The sequence below is a fragment of the Acinonyx jubatus genome, chromosome E2 (genome assembly GCF_027475565.1).
Source record: "Acinonyx jubatus isolate Ajub_Pintada_27869175 chromosome E2, VMU_Ajub_asm_v1.0, whole genome shotgun sequence".
In the NCBI taxonomy this organism is placed as follows: domain Eukaryota; kingdom Metazoa; phylum Chordata; class Mammalia; order Carnivora; family Felidae; genus Acinonyx; species Acinonyx jubatus.
This window is the reverse complement of record NC_069396.1, coordinates 41,711,857-41,728,146: the sequence shown is the minus strand read 5'-3', so window position 1 is coordinate 41,728,146 and position 16,290 is coordinate 41,711,857. Positions and strand designations below refer to the sequence as shown.

The 16,290-nt window shown below is 56.9% G+C and overlaps 1 protein-coding gene across 1 annotated transcript in view; it reads left to right on the top strand.

The window, feature by feature from the left end:
• The first annotated feature begins 2,760 nt into the window (after positions 1 to 2,760).
• PEPD (peptidase D) overlaps positions 2,761 to 16,290 on the top strand; it is a 110,951-nt gene continuing 97,421 nt past the window's right edge. The window contains exons 1-3 of the mRNA XM_027044898.2: positions 2,761 to 2,858; positions 11,365 to 11,548; positions 13,535 to 13,662. Of these exons, the coding sequence (XP_026900699.2) occupies positions 2,842 to 2,858; positions 11,365 to 11,548; positions 13,535 to 13,662 (329 nt within the window). The 5' untranslated portion in view covers positions 2,761 to 2,841. The remainder of the gene's footprint in view (positions 2,859 to 11,364; positions 11,549 to 13,534; positions 13,663 to 16,290) is intronic.

The window sequence follows — 16,290 nt, the reverse complement described above, 5'->3', positions numbered from 1 at the left end:
GCTGCTGGGGCTGCCATCGCCTGGCAGCCAACTGTCATCACTCTCTATGGGGCTGCAAGAACATGTGGCTAGGTTGAGAGGGGTGGGTGGAGCAGGGAAACCTGGAAGGACACAGTGTCTTAGGGAGCCACAGAAGCTCCCAGGAGGAGCCTTCCTGGGACCAGGTTTCTGGTGAGTGTCTGGCTGGGGCAGGGCACTTCTGGAGAGTTATGATGCTCTGGCTGCTGAGATGGCCGAGCACAAACACCCCCCCCCCCCCCACACACACACACACCATAGGTCACAACTATGGGAGACTGTTTCAGCCAAGGGCCTGTGACCTCGGACATGACATCGCTTAAGGCCTGAGTGTGCTGCCTAGTGTTCTCCCTTGCTGATTTACACACTCCTGCTCCAACTCCCTAAAATCAATCTTTCTCCAATTGCCTCCTGGCTCCCAACAGCGTCCGGATCTGCCCTGCATGAGTAACTATGCAATCTTCTCCCACTCCCAGGGCTGCATCTCCTGGAGCCCCGGCTCCTGATGGGGAAGGGTGGGGGTGGGGACCAGCCCTGCCGGAGCTCAGATGGTGGGGGGTGGAGGTGGGGTGGGGAATAGCCCTCCCAGAGCCTCTGATGGGGAGGGAGGGGTGAGTGGTGACGGGTAGTCCCCTAGGCCAGGCTCCTGTGACACTGGCAGGGGAGGCCTCTGTCCAGACGGGCCTGGGTGTACAGGCGTCACGGGCAGGGCCCTCCTATTACTGCCCACACACCAGGGAGCTTCACTGAGTTGATAGGTGCCCTCCCTCTATTATTGTGTGGATGTTTAGGATAATTGCTTCTTTTTCATATTAATAAACACTGTGAGCTGACAGTTGGCTTAATTTTGACATAGTTTACGTCAAAAGAAATGGTGGAGGGGTTGTAATTAGCTCAGGGGCAGGTGTTCCTTCTACAAAGGAACATGAAAAGCTCATTCTGCTCACCCTTTGTTAATTTTAACAAGTGTCTCTTTTTAGGGAACTGAGTTTCCTTGGCTGGAGGTGGAGGAACTGCTAAAGGAGGGGTTCAAGATTTTGGGGGCCCAGGGCCAGGTGGTAAGCTATAGAGCCTGGTACCTCTGCTCTTCTCCCTGGAAACTCACAAGGGGGCTGATAGACCCTCTCTGGGGGAGTCCTACCTGGGGGACAGAGACCCCTGAGAACTGCTATATATGTACTAGGAAGGGGGAGGGAGGATGGGGCCCCCCTCTTCTGTCAATTCTCGTCTTTCTTAACTGGGTCAGGGAGGTGTGAAGAGCTGTTTGGAGGTGCTGCCTTCCTCCTCACGGCTTTGACCTCTTCGGCTGTGCCACAGGATAATGATGCCTGGAGGTTTGCTTATGAAACCCTACAACAGCCCTGCAAGGTGGTACCATTAGATCTCACCTGACAGATGAGGCAACCGGGGGTGGTGATGGGATCCAAAGTGGCCATGCTGTGTCACCCACTCTGCTTATGGTCTGGCTTGGTTCTTCCCCCTCTTCTCTTCCCAGCTTTGTGGGAACACATAGTAGCTCTCTCTCCCTCTCCATCTCATAGCCTCTGGGGCCCCCCAGCCTGGCCACAGTGACCCACATCCTTGTCAAAGAAACAAGAGGTACCCCAAACCCAAGCCTTTCAACCAGAAGCTACTTCTAGCTTTGAGACAGTTGGGGGCTCGGGTCAGGATCCCCGTGGGCCTGTGCTGGGCTCTACTTCCTGACCTCACACATATGCACACCCTCATGTGGCCCAGGATCCCAGGGGCACCCCACCCCAGCCCTGGGCCCCTTTCCTTGACAGAGCCAGCATGGGTAACTAGTCAGGGGTGTGGCTGCATAAACTCACCTCCTGCGTAAGCTCGAGTGAGTTACTTGCCTCTCCAGGCCTCAGTTTCCTCATCTGTTAAAAGGCATTAAGAACAGAGACTGCTGCGCAGAGCTCTTGTGAGGACTCAGTGAGCTAACTCTGCAAAGCATTGGGTTACAGTAAGTGCTCTGTACCTGTTGGCAGTAGTTGTTAGTATTACTGTTATTCCAGAACACCTGCAGCTTAGGTTGCTCCCTTAGAACATCTGCTTCCCATCTCCCTCCTTGGCACCCCTTCCTCCAACTCTTTGGGGGACGCTGCACCCAACAGCAGTGCCCAGCAGAGCAAAGGGAGATACCTTCTGGTAGATTCTCCCTCCTGAACTGTGCCCTCCTTGGGTCCACTTCTCCCCAGCCCTCCTCACTGGCTTCCCTGCCTCTGGGCCTTTCTCCATCCTGCAGTTGAGGGAGCTTGAAAAGGTCCTACCGGACCTAACTTCCCAGCCCCATCTCCAAGGCCCTACAGGATCTGCCCCTTGCTTACCTCTGAGGTCTTACCTCTCACTCCCACATCCCCTCTCCTGGACACTGAACTTTTTGGTTGCTCCAGTAGTCCTGGCCTCTGCTCAGGTCATTTCCCTTCTTAAGCTACAGTTATCACCTCTTCCCTGTCCCTAGATTGGGTCAAGGTCTCTCTCTCTCTCCCAGGGTGTCTTTCCCCGGTGGGCGCTGAGACGCCCGGTGGGGGGTTGAATCAAGGTATCCGTGGCCTGGGGACACTCCCTTCTACCCTGGAAAGACCCCTGCCCCCTACTCCAGCCCTGCCCCTCGAGTACAGCGGGTTGCCGGTGAGTAGACGGATCCTCCTCTCTTGCAGGCTCAGTTCCTCTGGGTCTCCAGGAGTTAGACGCTGGAGGGGGCGGGGCGTGGACAACCGGCCCCGCCCCGGCCCCGCCCCGGCCCTGCCTCCTGCCGTGGGACCTGGCCGGGCTCAGCTGATGCCTCACTTCACGTGACGCTGGTGCCGAGCGAACATGGCGGCGGCCACCGGGTGAGTGCTGCTCCTGTCCCTGGCCGTTGGCAGGCGGCGCGGAGAGAGGGCCTGGGTCTCCCGGTCAATAGCCCCCGCCGCCGGGCGAGGGCCCCGCTGGTTGAGTTGTGTGGCCGTGGACAGCGCGCTTCTTCGCGCGGGGGGCTGGCTGCGCGCTCCGAGTCAGGGGCAGCCGAGCTCCCCTGCCCGCTGCAGGGTGGTCCTCGGGATCACCCTGGCGCTCAGACACACCCGCGCGCGTGGCGGCCCGGCTGTGTGACCGAGGCAGGGGCTCGCGTCTGCAGGCGCGTTCACTGCCACGACCCTCAGATGGGAAGGCGGCGTTGCCCCGGCGTCCGGGACGCAGTGCTCTCGGGAGGAGGCGGTGTTTGAAAAGGGCTTGGAATTCCCTCCCGAGAGGGCCACTTTCCCGCTTCCTTCGGGGCCCAAACGTCACCTCGGAGACGCTTTCCCTCAGCACTTATCTCACTTCTGCAGCCCTTATCCCCTCCTGATAAACTATATAGTACATTTATTTTACTTGTTTCTCGTCTTCTCATTTGAAAGTAAGGTCAGGGCCTCTCGCTGGTTCACTCCTGGATCTCACTAGTAAGTGCCTTGCATGCAGTAGGTGCTTCCTAAATTCTGCAGGAAAAAATGGGTGAGTGGTCCTGCTGGGAGGAAGCGTGGACAGATGGGTTCATTGCAGCGTTGGGAGGAGTGTACCAGAGGAGGGAACATCTGAACAAAGGGCGAGTGACAAAGGTTGAGAGTTAAGACTGCTGGGGACAGGGGAGAATGGGGTGCATCCTTGTGCTGGAGGGCGTGGTGTCCCAGTTGGCTTCTCCAGACTTTGTCCCGAGGGGCTGGAGCTATCCAAGTGTTTAATCTAATCATATGTGCTCTTTAGACGATTGCTACCCTGGACTGTGTGTGAGTTCAAGGGGAGGCCCAGTAATGGGTAGGGCAAATGGGCCCAGTGGTGCTGGGGGCTAGGAGAGGAAGTCATAGCTAGGGGGCACTGCCCCAAATGCCCTGCTAGGAACTGAGATCAGAGTGGGGACTGACTGCATTTCTCTTTTTGGAAGGCGGGGAGAATGGCAACAGAAAATGGCCCCCTCAAGTAGCCCCCAAGGTTGAGAGAGCTTGGGACATACAAATCAAACATTTATTGGTCACTTGCTGTATTCTGGGGACAGTACTGGGCCGACCTTTAATGGATGACGTGTGTATCAGTCTCTGGGTGCCCCTCAGGCAGAGAACTGTGCATGCACAATCCCAGATGAGTGTTAAAAAACCCAGGGTCAGATCCTTGAACCCAGCCTATGACCCTGTCTGAAGGAGCAGAGTGAGCAAGTGTAGGCCAGTGTCCAGATGTGGGTCTGTTGTATTTATATCTGGGCTAGTTAGGTGGCCACAGCGAGTTCCAGGGGCTGCATTTGGGTTCAGAGCAAGCCAGAGGTACAGAGAAGGTACAGAGAAGCCAGACTCCTTGTTTGGATGGGCGTGAGCCTGGAGCTGGCCGAATCCTGGAAGGAGGGCTCTTACAGCAAAGCTGATCCTCTGGGCCTTGGTGGGGGGGGGGGGGGGGTTGGGCTGGATGGTGAGGGAGGTGACACAAAATGACAGGGTTCTTGGAGAGGTGCACCACTGGAAGTGCAGGGAGCTTCCGGAGCTTGACAGGGCCTCCTTGGCAGGAGCCATCCCAGGCCGTGGTGTGGGACTATCCTGCCGGACACTTTGAATCTGAGGTCAAACCCTAGCAGCTTCTTTAAGGGGGGTAGGTTCTGAGTGTGTTTCCAGCAAAATTCTGCCCATCTGCACACACAGGACAGATCAGGGTGTCAGACGTAATGAGACACTATGCCATCAAGTCACGGTCATGGGCTCCTCGGGGGGTCGAATTTGGTTGCCTGCAGGGTCCTCCAGAGCCTGGGCCAGGGGAGGCTGTGAGAGTCTCAGGGACTGGAGTGTGCTGCATGTGATTTGGGGAGCACTTGGAAGCCCTAAACTAGCATCTCAGATTCAACTAGAAGACCAGGTGCAATAAAAAGCTCCCCTGGGGAGTGTTTCAGGGCTGACCCCACTCTGTCCTACCAGCTTGGGCAGGGACGTCATGTATGAGATGGAGGGTCCCATAGCCCCCAGAGGGTCTGCTCTGAAGCCCTCCCTCACAGCTCGACCTCTCATCCCATAGCACTTGGTGCCCCCTCTTTGAGCCATGCCTGAGCCTTCCGTGGTCAGAGATGAGACTTGGCTGCACCCAGAGCTGCCTACATCTCCTCCCTCACCTGGCTTTTTCCTTTCTCTTCTTGGCTGTGCCCACTCACCTGCTGGCCCTGGAGTGCCCTTGGCCTCCGATGTAACTATTCACATACGTGCAGGCCCAGCTTAGATGATTCCTCCTCCTAGAAACCTTTCCTGACTGCCCTCCCTCCTGGCCTCTGATACAAGCTTCCTGCTCAGAACTCCAGAGATTCCCAGTTTTCTCCGCTGGCAGGATGCTTTTCCGTGTCAGCACACCTGCCAGTTGTGGTTGAGATGTGGCTTCCCTTTATGCCTCTTCTGGCATCCTTGGATCCCAGGGATCAGGTCATTTTGTACCTTCAGGGCCATTTGGCCACCCTGTGATTGGTGCTGGGTGATGTGATGCCTAATGAATAAAAGGGGAACTTTAATCCAGTGTGCTGTCCTGCTTTGCAAGGAGGCTCTCAGTGATTGAGGAAAGGAAATGTGGCGGGGGGGGGGGGGGGGAGACAGAATTCCAAGTAAGATGAAGAAATACCTTAAAAAAATTTTTTTTAATGTTTATTCATTTTTGAAAGACAGAGAGAGAGCACGAGAAGGAGTGGGGCGGAGAGAGAGGGGGACACAGAATCCGAAGCGGGTTCCAGGCTCCGAGCTGTCAGCACAGAGCCCAACGCAGGGCTGGAACTCCCAGCCAGCCAGATCCTGACCTGAGCTGAAGTCGGACACTTAGTCAACTGAGCTACCCAAGCGCCCCAAGAAATACCTTTAATTCTTTAACCGAGTGGCTCCCAGGGAGCTGCTTCCCAGGGAGCCTTTGCCAGTGTGGAAAAGCAGATGAGCTGCCCTTGGTGTGTACCTGTTGGGTCATAGGTCATGCCGGAGTCAGCATTTTTAGGGAGAGAAAGTAACTGGAGGAGTCAGGTTCTGGATCAAAGCCTGTCCCCACCCTGATACGAACCTTTTGCTCCTGGAGAAGAGGTGTCAGGCTGACGCTGGTGGGTGGGTAGGGGTGGGTCTGTGGGAGGCAGGCTGGCCTTTGAGTGCTCCTTTGCCCTCCTCTGGCCCTTTTCCAGGCCTGGTCCTGACTCCATAGCTCTCTCTCTCTTGGTCTCTGTGTATGCTTAGACCCCCCTGACCCTTCCCAGGAAAGAGGGAGGCAGGGTGGGGGAGTGTTGGTCAGCTGCCTCTAGGCCCCTCCAGCCAGGGTGAGTGGGTTGCCCTTGCTGACAGCCAGCCAGTGGGCTTGGGGCCCAGCCCAAGCTGAAGGCTGAGGGTGAGGAAGCAGAGGCCCATGGCTGGTCTTTCTTGCTGGGAACTTAGCAGTGTGGGCCCCATCTAGAAGTGGCATTACACTCTAGTGCGGGGATCTTGTCCTTGTCTGTGCTGTGGACCCCATGCCCATTGGTGAGGCCTGTGCACCCTTCTCAACATGTTTTTAAGTGCATGAAATAGGGGCTCCTGGGTGGCTCAGTCGGTTAAGTGTCCTACTTCGGCTCAGGCCATGATCCCGCAGTTTGTGGTTTCGAGCCCCGAGTCGGGCTCTGTGCTGACAGCTTAGAGCCTGGAGTCTGCTTCAGATCCTGTGTCTCACTGTCTCTCTGCCCCCCTACCCCCCACCCCCGCTCATGCCCACTTGCTCTCTTTCTCTGTCTCTCAAAAATAAATAAACATGAAAAAAAAATTTTAAATGCATAAAATAAAATACAGAGAATTACAAGGAAAACTAATTACATTGAAATACAATTATTAAAATGTTAATAAATTTGCTGTATAGTAATATATGCTTCTTTATAACACATTAAGTCATAAAAACAGCAGGCCTAATGACCACCCTAATTATGAAGTAGCGATGAACAAGAGTGATATTTTGAGATCCCATGACATCAGTAATATGATAGGAAAACACATATGATTGTTGCTGGTGACAGATTCATACACTGCTGATGCTGCCTTGGTTAGTTCCTTACATTAATAATAACTGAAGAAAATGTACAGTTGAATGAGAGGTTAGAGGCAAGAAAGATCTACTTTTTCCCCACCCAAGAAGATGGAATCCCTAAGTTCTGTGTGTGAATCCTCATGGGTGAATCCCCCGTGGGTGAGAACCCCGCAGGTGGCCACTGAGGCAAAGGAGGGGGTGGCTCAGTATGGTTTGGGGGGATAGGAATGGGTTGCAGGGACAGCAGCGTCACACTCTCCCCGAGGCTGGCCCCACTCCTGGTCACTGGCTGCTTCCTGGGCCCTGGCGGTTGGTAGGGGTGGGCTGGCCTGTGGGGACCGGAGTTTGTTCTCTGGGTCTCTCCGGTGCCCCAGAGCTGGTGTGCCAGCCTCTGCTGACTTATTTACGCTGGCACTTGGGGATGACCTGGCTTTTGCCTTTTCAATTCTGGGGATCTGTGAAAGCGTCAGTGGAAACTAGGTGGAGGCGTTTTATTGGTGCTGCTTTTGCTGAGCTTGCGGGAAGTCACCTGCACTGGCTCTGGGCCCCATGTTCTGTTGGGGATGGGGGGAGAGGGTTGGTTTACGTCCGGAGAAATTAAAGGGCGCGTCTCTATAAACCTTGATTCTGGGGGTGCCCTGCAGTAATGCAGCTCCTGGGCTGGCCTGGGCTGCCCTTCTCCGTTCGGGCTGAGCCCCATGGAGACTTAGGGAGTATTGCACGTTTTCTTCACAATAACAGCTGACGCTCCTAGACAGTATTCTTAACAAGTTACCTGTCTTGTTCTGGGCTGCTTGGCCCTTGGGCCAGAAGGTCCCAGTCCAGATGCTCTGAAACATGTAGGCCTCTCAGAAGGTTCTGGACAAAAGGAAGCCCAGCTCTTCTTCTGAGAGCCTTCCTGGTGGGGGCATGGTGGCAGGCCAGGTGGACCTAGTGTCTGGTGTGTTTAAGGAGAGAGGGTCAGGGAGAGGGGTGAGGAGTAGTGGGGGATGAGGTGGGCCGGGCGAGGGGATGGGTGCTGGCTGTAACTGGGCATTTTCAGCCAGTTGCGCTATGGAGTCTTTGTGCATGTGGGCAACTTTGGCCGAGGCCACCTGCAGCAGTGTCTTAGTGATGCTCCCGCTGGGCCACTGGGGAGTCTGTAGAGATGAGGTTCTTCCCTGTGCCATCCCCTCCCTGGGATTTGCTGAGTGAGGGGAAAGAGTGTGGGGGGCCGTGCGGGTGCTGGTGGCTGCACTTTCGGTTCCTGACTGCATGGCCAGCTGGGATGCAGGCATGTTCACGAGCTGTCACCTCTGCCCTTTGATCCTTGTGGCTGAGCACAGCAGAAAAGCAGCCCAGCTCAGAGGAAGTCCTGGCCCCTGTACAACCCTTCTGTAAGGGCAAGGCCCAGGGACTGGGGTGGGGAGCTCTAGCCCTGTCGACACGTGTGGGGTGTGCGTGACCCTTCCTCCCTTTCTGGGCCAGGGTGGGCCCAAGGGTCCTGCTTCCTGCCCCACTGGAGCCGACGTGGCAACTTCTGATCTGCACAGCTGTGTGGGTGGCCCCACATTGTGACCGTTGTTTACTCAGCAGATATTTATTGAGTACTTGCTGTGTGCCAAGCGGAGTGCTAGGCACTGGGGTGGCAGTGACCAGAGCAGGCCCAGATCTGTCTCCATGGGATTACTTTCTTGTGCGTGGAGGCGGACCTCCCCAGTGAGCACCAGTACATACAGATTGCCTATGTGTCAGAAGGTGGATGTGTCGGGGCACCTGGGTGGCTCAGTCGGTTAAGCACCTGATTTCGGCTCAGGTCATGATCTCGTGGTTCACAGGTTCAATCCCTGTGTTGGGCTCTGTGCTGACAGCTCAGAGCCTGGAAGCTGCTTCGGATTCTGTCTGTCTCTCTCTGCCTCTCCCCTGCGCTCTCTCTCTCTCTCTCTCTCTCTCACACACACACACACACACACACACACACACACACACACTCTCTCTCTCTCTCTCTCTCTCTCAAAAATAAATACACATTAAAAAATTAAAATAAAAAAAAAAAGAAGGTAGATGTGTCATTTCAGCCAGGGACCTGGCAGGGCCTCACTCAAAGGGGTGATGAAGAGAGTTTCATGCAGGGTCAGTTTACAGAGCTGTGGGCAGGTTAAGGGGACCTGGGAGAGAAGAGGAGGGAAGCTGGTCAGGAGCCAGGGAAGCCAAGCTGTGGTCCTGCGGGGCGGGACAACCAGCCATCAGGTTCCAGCTCACCAGGGAGAGCAGGGAATGGATTCTGTGTCCTCCCTCCACCCTTTAGTCTCCTGCCCTGCCTCCCAGCGGCTAAATCCACCTGGAGCCTTACTGAAGTGCTAGGGGGACCTGGGCGGAGCAGGGAAAGTGGATCTGGAGGGTGCTAAGTGGGGGGAGAGAGGAGAGAGCTGTACGTGTAAAGAGGAAAGCCGGGGAAGACCAGAATGCGGTGGCTTTTAAGCCATGATGTGCATGGGGGTGTCACCTGCTCATGTGTCCCCGTCTCTGAGGGGCCCATGGCCAGGTGAGTGCGGTGCCTGGCTCTCATTGTGGTCCCTGGCAGAGCCTTCTTTCTCAACCAGCTCTGGGCTGTTTCTGCCCTCTTGGGCCTGCGTGCTCACCTGCTGCCCCCTTCCCTGGGACACACACCACATGCACTTGCCTGACTCCCCCGCCGCCCCCTGGGCCTGGCCGGGCAGCCTTCCTAGTCCCCAGCACACTTGCTAGGATGTTACCTCTGTCTTCTGTCCCCTGTCCTCTGTTTGGTCATTCTTGCAGAAAGAAGGTGAGGTTCCTGCCCTCCTAGAGCTTACGTTTTACCTGGGGAGACCATGAGCAAGTAAATAAATGATGTCAGCCAGTGCCCTGTGCTCTAGAGAGGAGTCAGGAGAGTAGGGGATAAGTCTTGGACAGAGTATTGGAAAGCTTCTGGAAAGTGGCCGTTTCTGCAGAGGCCCGGATACAGTGAGAACGGGAGCCATCCAGGCCCCTGGGGAGTGTTCTTGTTGTTTGGGGAAGAACTGGAGTGCTAGTGCAGGCAGAGTGGGGCTGCATCCCCTCAGTGCCTGGTAGCTCTGGGCCAAGTGCACTAGGTAGCAGAGGGGGTGGGTAGGGGAGGGCCTGCTCCGATTTGCATTGTAAAGTGTCCCTCTGGTTGGGGGAAGCTGGGACTGAGAGAGCCTGGAGAGGTCCCTGTGGTTGTCCAGGCAGGAGAGGGGTTCCTCCAGCTGGAGGTGGCACTGAGGGGGGAGCAAGCCTGAGCCTGGTGGGGGGCTGTGGAAAGAGTGGCCCCCAGGTGCCTAGGAACCCAGAAGCTAGGCGAGGACCGGGAAGCCACATGAGGATTTTGGGTGCAGGTTCAGGAACAGGGGTCACTGTGACCCGGCCAAGGCCAGGGAGGGGATCGAGGAGAGCATGGGCAGTAGAACAGTGGACTTGAGTGACTGCAGAGGATATTTCCTGCAAAGGGGACAGAGACATCAACTGTTGGAGGGGCGTTGCGGTCAAGGGGAGTAAGTGTTTTTCCTTATTTATTTTTTACGAGGGTGAGGTTCCTGTACGTTGGTTACAAAGAGCGATCCTGAGAGGGAAAACTTGATGCTGGAGCAACCGGGGAATAGACATGAGATGCAGGGTCTGGAGGCAGGTGGACTTTGGGGGGTAGGTGCTGGGAGGGTGAGCTGTTTTCTCAGTGTAGAGGGGATTGGGGTGGGGGTGGGGAGAGACATCCACCTGCTCTCCTGTGATGTGGGTCCTTCAGGAGAGCACCCTGAGGGCTGCCACTGCCCAGTCCATCTCACCATGATCCCCTTGGCACAGACTCCCTTCAGGCCCTGGTACTGGGTGTCCTGTGTATGTGTGTGCTGAGGCCAGGTGGATGTCCCGGCCCAGGATGCTGGGTCTGTGACTTGAGAAGACAGCATTATAAAGGCACTGGGCAGGGATCCAGTGTTGTCTGGGCCAGGTTACAGCTCATTCTTGCATGGATAGTAGGATCCTTGAGGGCAGAAGTTGAGTGCGTCTCCAAGCCATTGTAGGCTTCCCTCCATGGGCCTCACCTGCCAGCTGGTTAAACAGATGCTGTTTTCCCTCATCTGTTCTCGGGGCCCGGCGTTCGGGGACAGCAGGGAAGGGTGCAGCCAAGGGGGCCCTGTGGTCTTCGGCAGCCCAGCGAGGGGCTGTCTCTAGGTCAGGCAGATTGAGGTTAGACCAGCTTGCCCCATGCTAATGGGGGTCCCACAGCAGGCTCGGCCCTCCAGTCACCTGAGGCCACGGGTGGCGGACGTGCTTGGTGGCGCTAACAGAGCCTATGTGGCAATGTGTGTTTGTGTCTTGCAGACCTTCGTTTTGGCTGGGGAATGAAACCTTGAAGGTGCCGTTGGCACTCTTTGCCCTGAACAGGCGGCGCCTGTGTGAGCGGCTGCGGAAGAACCCGGCTGTGCAGGCGGGCTCTGTGGTGCTGCTGCAGGGCGGGGAGGAGACACAGCGCTACTGCACCGACACCGGGGTCCTCTTCCGCCAGGTGAGCCCACCCTGGTAGCTTCCTGTAAGCGTGCATCCGGCCTTCTGTGGGCTGCCCGCCCTCCTCCACCATCGGGCCTGGTAGGCCCTGGGCAGCTTTACCCCCAAGGGGACCCTGCAGAGGCTCTCTGAGGGCAGGTCGAGGTGTGGGCACCCAGGAAGCCCATACCCAATAGTCTGGAGGGGCAGATCCCTCCTAGCTGTGGTTGAAGGCAGAGCTGATGCCAGCCAGTCTCAGCTCTTAGGTCAGAATACAGAAAGATGACATTCTTGGGGGAGCAAGTAGGCAAGAAGGCCTCACGGAAGAAGCAGTATTCGGTGTGGGCCCTTGAAGGCCAGGGTGAATTCTGAGAAGTGCAGTTGGGTGTGGGTGTTCCAGGCTGGGGAAGAGGGTAGTGTCCACAGGAGTGGGTGGTAAGAGGGTGGGCTGGGCAGAGGTGCAGATGGGGAGGTCTGACTTCCTGGGGCCAGATTCTTCCTGTGCTAGGGAAGACGGGGGCTGCAGGGGGCTGTAGACGTCCAGGAGGGGGCGTGTGAACAGGGTGCTGAGCAGGAGTAGGAGGCCCAGACATTCATCATGGTTTGGCCATTGCTGACTCACTGACCCTCACCGGGCTTCAGTTTCCTGACCTGGGAAGTAGACTAGGGACTCCTTAAGGATCTGGAACCCTGTGCGGGGGAGGGTAGTAGGGGTAGCCTAGCTGCAGCCTGGATGTGGCGGCCTTGGCTGGGAATCGCTGGCATCACTCAGTTCCCAGGAACAGGAGCAAAGGCACTGAGCAGAGAGGCTCACCCAGAAAGCCGGAGACGCCCTGAGCCAGCCCCACTCATCGATCTTAGCATCGCACTCACTCTATAGATGATGCAACCGAGGCTCCGAGAGGAAATGACTTGCCAGAGGGGGAGCTGGGACTAATTAGAGTCGCATCTCTGGACTCCAAGTATAGGGCTCCCTTCTCCTCCCTGCCACTTGCAGATCTGGGGCCTGGCACCCTGGGAACTCCGGAACCTCCCTGGGGACATGGCTGTCCAGCATCCAGGCCAGGAGGAGTCAGGGAAATGTGAAGGGGACCTGAGTGTGGAGGGGCGGCAAGTGGTGGCCTCCCCAGCTGGGCTGTGTCCCCTGCACAGGACACAGATGGGCTGTCGGCTGCTGAGAGCCATTGTGGTGTTTTTATGCCGCAAGTGGCTCCCGCTGCACATTTCCCCATGCCACATTGTTCTTGCAGCTGCAAGCCTGCAGTCCCCTGGTTGCTAGAGACGTGGAGGTCTCAGTAAGGCTTTTCTGCCTAGTCTTGATGCTTCCTGAGGTTTACGTATTTTGTGGTTTAAAAATCAATCTCCTAAATTCAGCCTTTGGCTCCCTGACTGCTGTTATGCAAGGTTAATTTTAGAAGAGATCCTCCTCCACTTCATACCTTTCGAACATTATTTTAGCTCCATGTTTATTGCTAAACACTGAAGTCATCAGCTGCCCCGGGGGTGGGAGAAGGAAGTAAGAAGTCCTAAATGGAGGACTCCTTTCCGTGCAGATGTCTGGCCTCGGTGTCTAAGTCAGAGTGGCATCTTGCCCACGTTCGGGCATGGGGGCAGCAGAGAGGCGCGGGCAGGGCTGAGCCGGACCCGTGGTGCTCATGGGCACCCATGTCCTGGCGTGCCCTAGGGTGCCCTTTGGGGGGGCATGAGGGTGTTGCCGGTGAGGGGTGCAGGTGGGGCTGGGGCATGTCGTGAACTGTGCATCATCAGAGAAAGCTGAAAGCAGGGTGGGAGGAGCCAGCCGGGCTGCCCCATGCCAAATCCCGGAAGTGGGAGACAGCCCGCAGCTGTCAGGGGACAGAGTGGATAGATGGACAACTGTGTGGGGCTGGGGGGCCCTGAGCTGACTTTCCAGGGTGCTCGGTGCTCACTCTGACACCCCACACCTCTCCCTGTGCCTCATGTTTTTGTCCTGCTGACCGGGTAACCAGGGTCCTTGTTCTCACCACAGGAGTCCTTCTTTCACTGGGCGTTTGGCGTCACGGATCCAGGCTGCTACGGCACAATTGATGTCGGCACCGGGAAGTCAACCCTATTTGTGCCCAGGCTTCCTGCCAGCTATGCCACCTGGATGGGAAAGTAAGGAGCAGTCTGGGCTGCTGACCACCGCTGGGGTTGGGGCAGGGGGAAGGGTCTGGCCTGTGGTGACAAGGAGGGAAAGAGTAGCCGGGGATGGGGGGCGGGGTGTCAGTGGTCAGGCCCATTGACTGTCTGCTCAGGGCCAGAAGCCTGCGGCCTTGGTTGGGAAGGGGTGTCAGAGCCACAGACTGTGGTCATGTTTGTTTGGAGGTACTATTTATTAATCTTGAAATTCTGGATTCTCAGCTTTGTTAAAATGTCAGAGGCTGTGGCCCCAGTGAACCATCACTCCTGCATGGCATCAGTGGGAGGCGGCCCCACCTTGGGTGTCATGGGGGTTGGCTCGGGTCAGAGAGGGCAGCCTGGGACCATTCTCTGAGGCCCATCGCTAATGTGGCATTGCGGGATGCCTGTCGTGTGCCTGTCTCTGGCTCAGATGGAGGCCCTGCCTCAGTTGGCTCACCCATGAGACAGGTCAGTGGCTCTAGGCTTGTGCTGTGTGAAGAGTGTGGGACCAGGGCTGGGCTGTGCTCAGAGGCCTCCTCCCCATCATCCACGGCCTCTACCAGCTCCAGGGCCCTTGGCCATGTCCACCCACCTTGGGAGCCATGCTGCCTGCACAGAGGTGCTGAGTCAGACGCTGTACTTCACCGTGGGTGCTTGAGGTGCTCAGGGGATCCCGGAAGATGCTCATCACCTTCAGCATGTCGTTCCTGCCTGGAGGGTGGTCATTCTGGGCAAACGTCTGAATTGCAGCCCTCGCTGCCTAGTGTCCTCGATCACTCATTACCAGGTGGGCTGGTGGGCCTGTGGCTGCTACAGGGAGCTGCTCTGTGCAGACCCCAGGACAGGGCCTCCTGTGCCTCATGCAGCACCCTTCCCCACCGGCCCTTCAGTGCAGACTCCATAGCTTCTTTGGTTGGCCTGAGAGATCCCTCTTCTGTCATCTTGGGGCAAGGGATCTAGGCTCACAGGTTGGTAATGTTTTTGCTTTGGGGCTTCCTGGCCCCAGGCCTTCAGCTTTGCCGTAAAGACAGCTTTAGGCAGCACTCACGGCAGAAGAGAAGTGGGCTGTGCTTCCCTGGCGGACATTCTCCTGCTTGTCTCTGGGGGAGGAGGGTGGGAAGTGGCCATGCCTGATCCACTTGGCCTCTGGAGTACGTGACTGAGCAGCCACGTAGGTTCTGGCCCTCTCAGAGGCCTCAGGGCAGATGGCGTAAATGTGTCCCTGCTGTAACGATCAAGTTCCCACTGGCCTCCATACCCGAGTCAGGGTGGACACGGAAGGTTGTACTGTCTTCTTCCCAGAGACATGGGGCGGCACCTTGGTCAAGGTGAGCCAGGCCCAGTGAGAGCCCCCAGAGGCTCTACACTGCCCAGGCCTGGGTGGGGGTGTGTGGGGGAGTGCAGAGGCAGATGTCTGCTCTGTCCTCTGGACCTCCCTGCCTGCCTTGCCACAGTGTCTTGTACCTGCAGAGAAACTGGCCTCAGGTTTGGCCTGGGGCAGGCCTTCCTCAGTCCATTCTTCCTGGACGCCTCCTCCTGTTAGATCAGCATATCCGGGCCTGGAGACATGGGTACTCCTGGGAGGGTGGGTTCCACCTCTCCATCCTGTTGTAGCCTTTATAGTCAGTCTTCATCAAATTCCTGGTTGAATCCGTACAACTGCCCTGCTTTGAAAGGAAACAGCAGTGTGGTGGTGTGGCCTGTGCAGGTCCTGGGGGCCCGTCTTGCTGGAAGCTTGCCGGACGGCTCAGCATGGCCCCTTTGTGGAGCAGGTCTCGCCACTGCTGGGGCCTCTGATTCCTTATCTGGGGAACAGTGACAGTGCTGCTCATGAGGCACCGCCAGGGCTGTCGTCAGAGTGATGGTCACTGTGGGGACGGTTATGTTTGTGACACTGAAGTGAGGTGGTAGATGGCAGGGACAGGCAGCTTGTAATGTCCCAAAATGACCACAGTAATATTTGTGGCCATTCCCTATGCAGAGGTGGAATCTGTCCCCTCCTGCTTGACTTGGGTCAGGACCTGGTGACTGCCTCGATGTGTGAGTGTGGCAGGGTCATCTTGTAGACAGACGATAAAGTGCACTGTGGTTTGTACCTGGTCCTACTCAGGGACACTGGCCCTTGAACCCGGCTGCCATGCCGTGAGGGGGCCCATGTAGGAGGGACCTCATGGAGAGGAGTGGAGGCCCAGCTGACAGCCAGACCACCCATCAGAACAGGTGACTCCCAAGTCCCAGCCCTTGGGTCCTGCTGTTGAGGTCCCAGACCTTGTGGAGCAGAGATAAGCTGTCCACTCTGGGCTCTGTCGCAAGCCCAGACCTTCAGGGTCCGTGAAAGTGAAGAGTGTCAGTATGGTTTGCTACAAAACCCTGGTGACTGGTTCAGCTGTGGTGAGAAGGTTCCTGGTGAGAGTGTAGGTCTGGTCTTGGTAAGAGGATTCCTTCCAGACCCTTCCTGCACTCTAGGCGGTCACTTAGCTGCCAGTGGCATACCCCACAAAGAGCCGGGGCCCCTCTGCAGCACCCGGGGTTGTGAGCTGGCTGTCTGTGATCCTCCCTGTGGCTCCCTACTGTCTCCAGGAGTGCCGGTCCTGCAGTTGGAGACGTGGGCCTGGGTGGGGG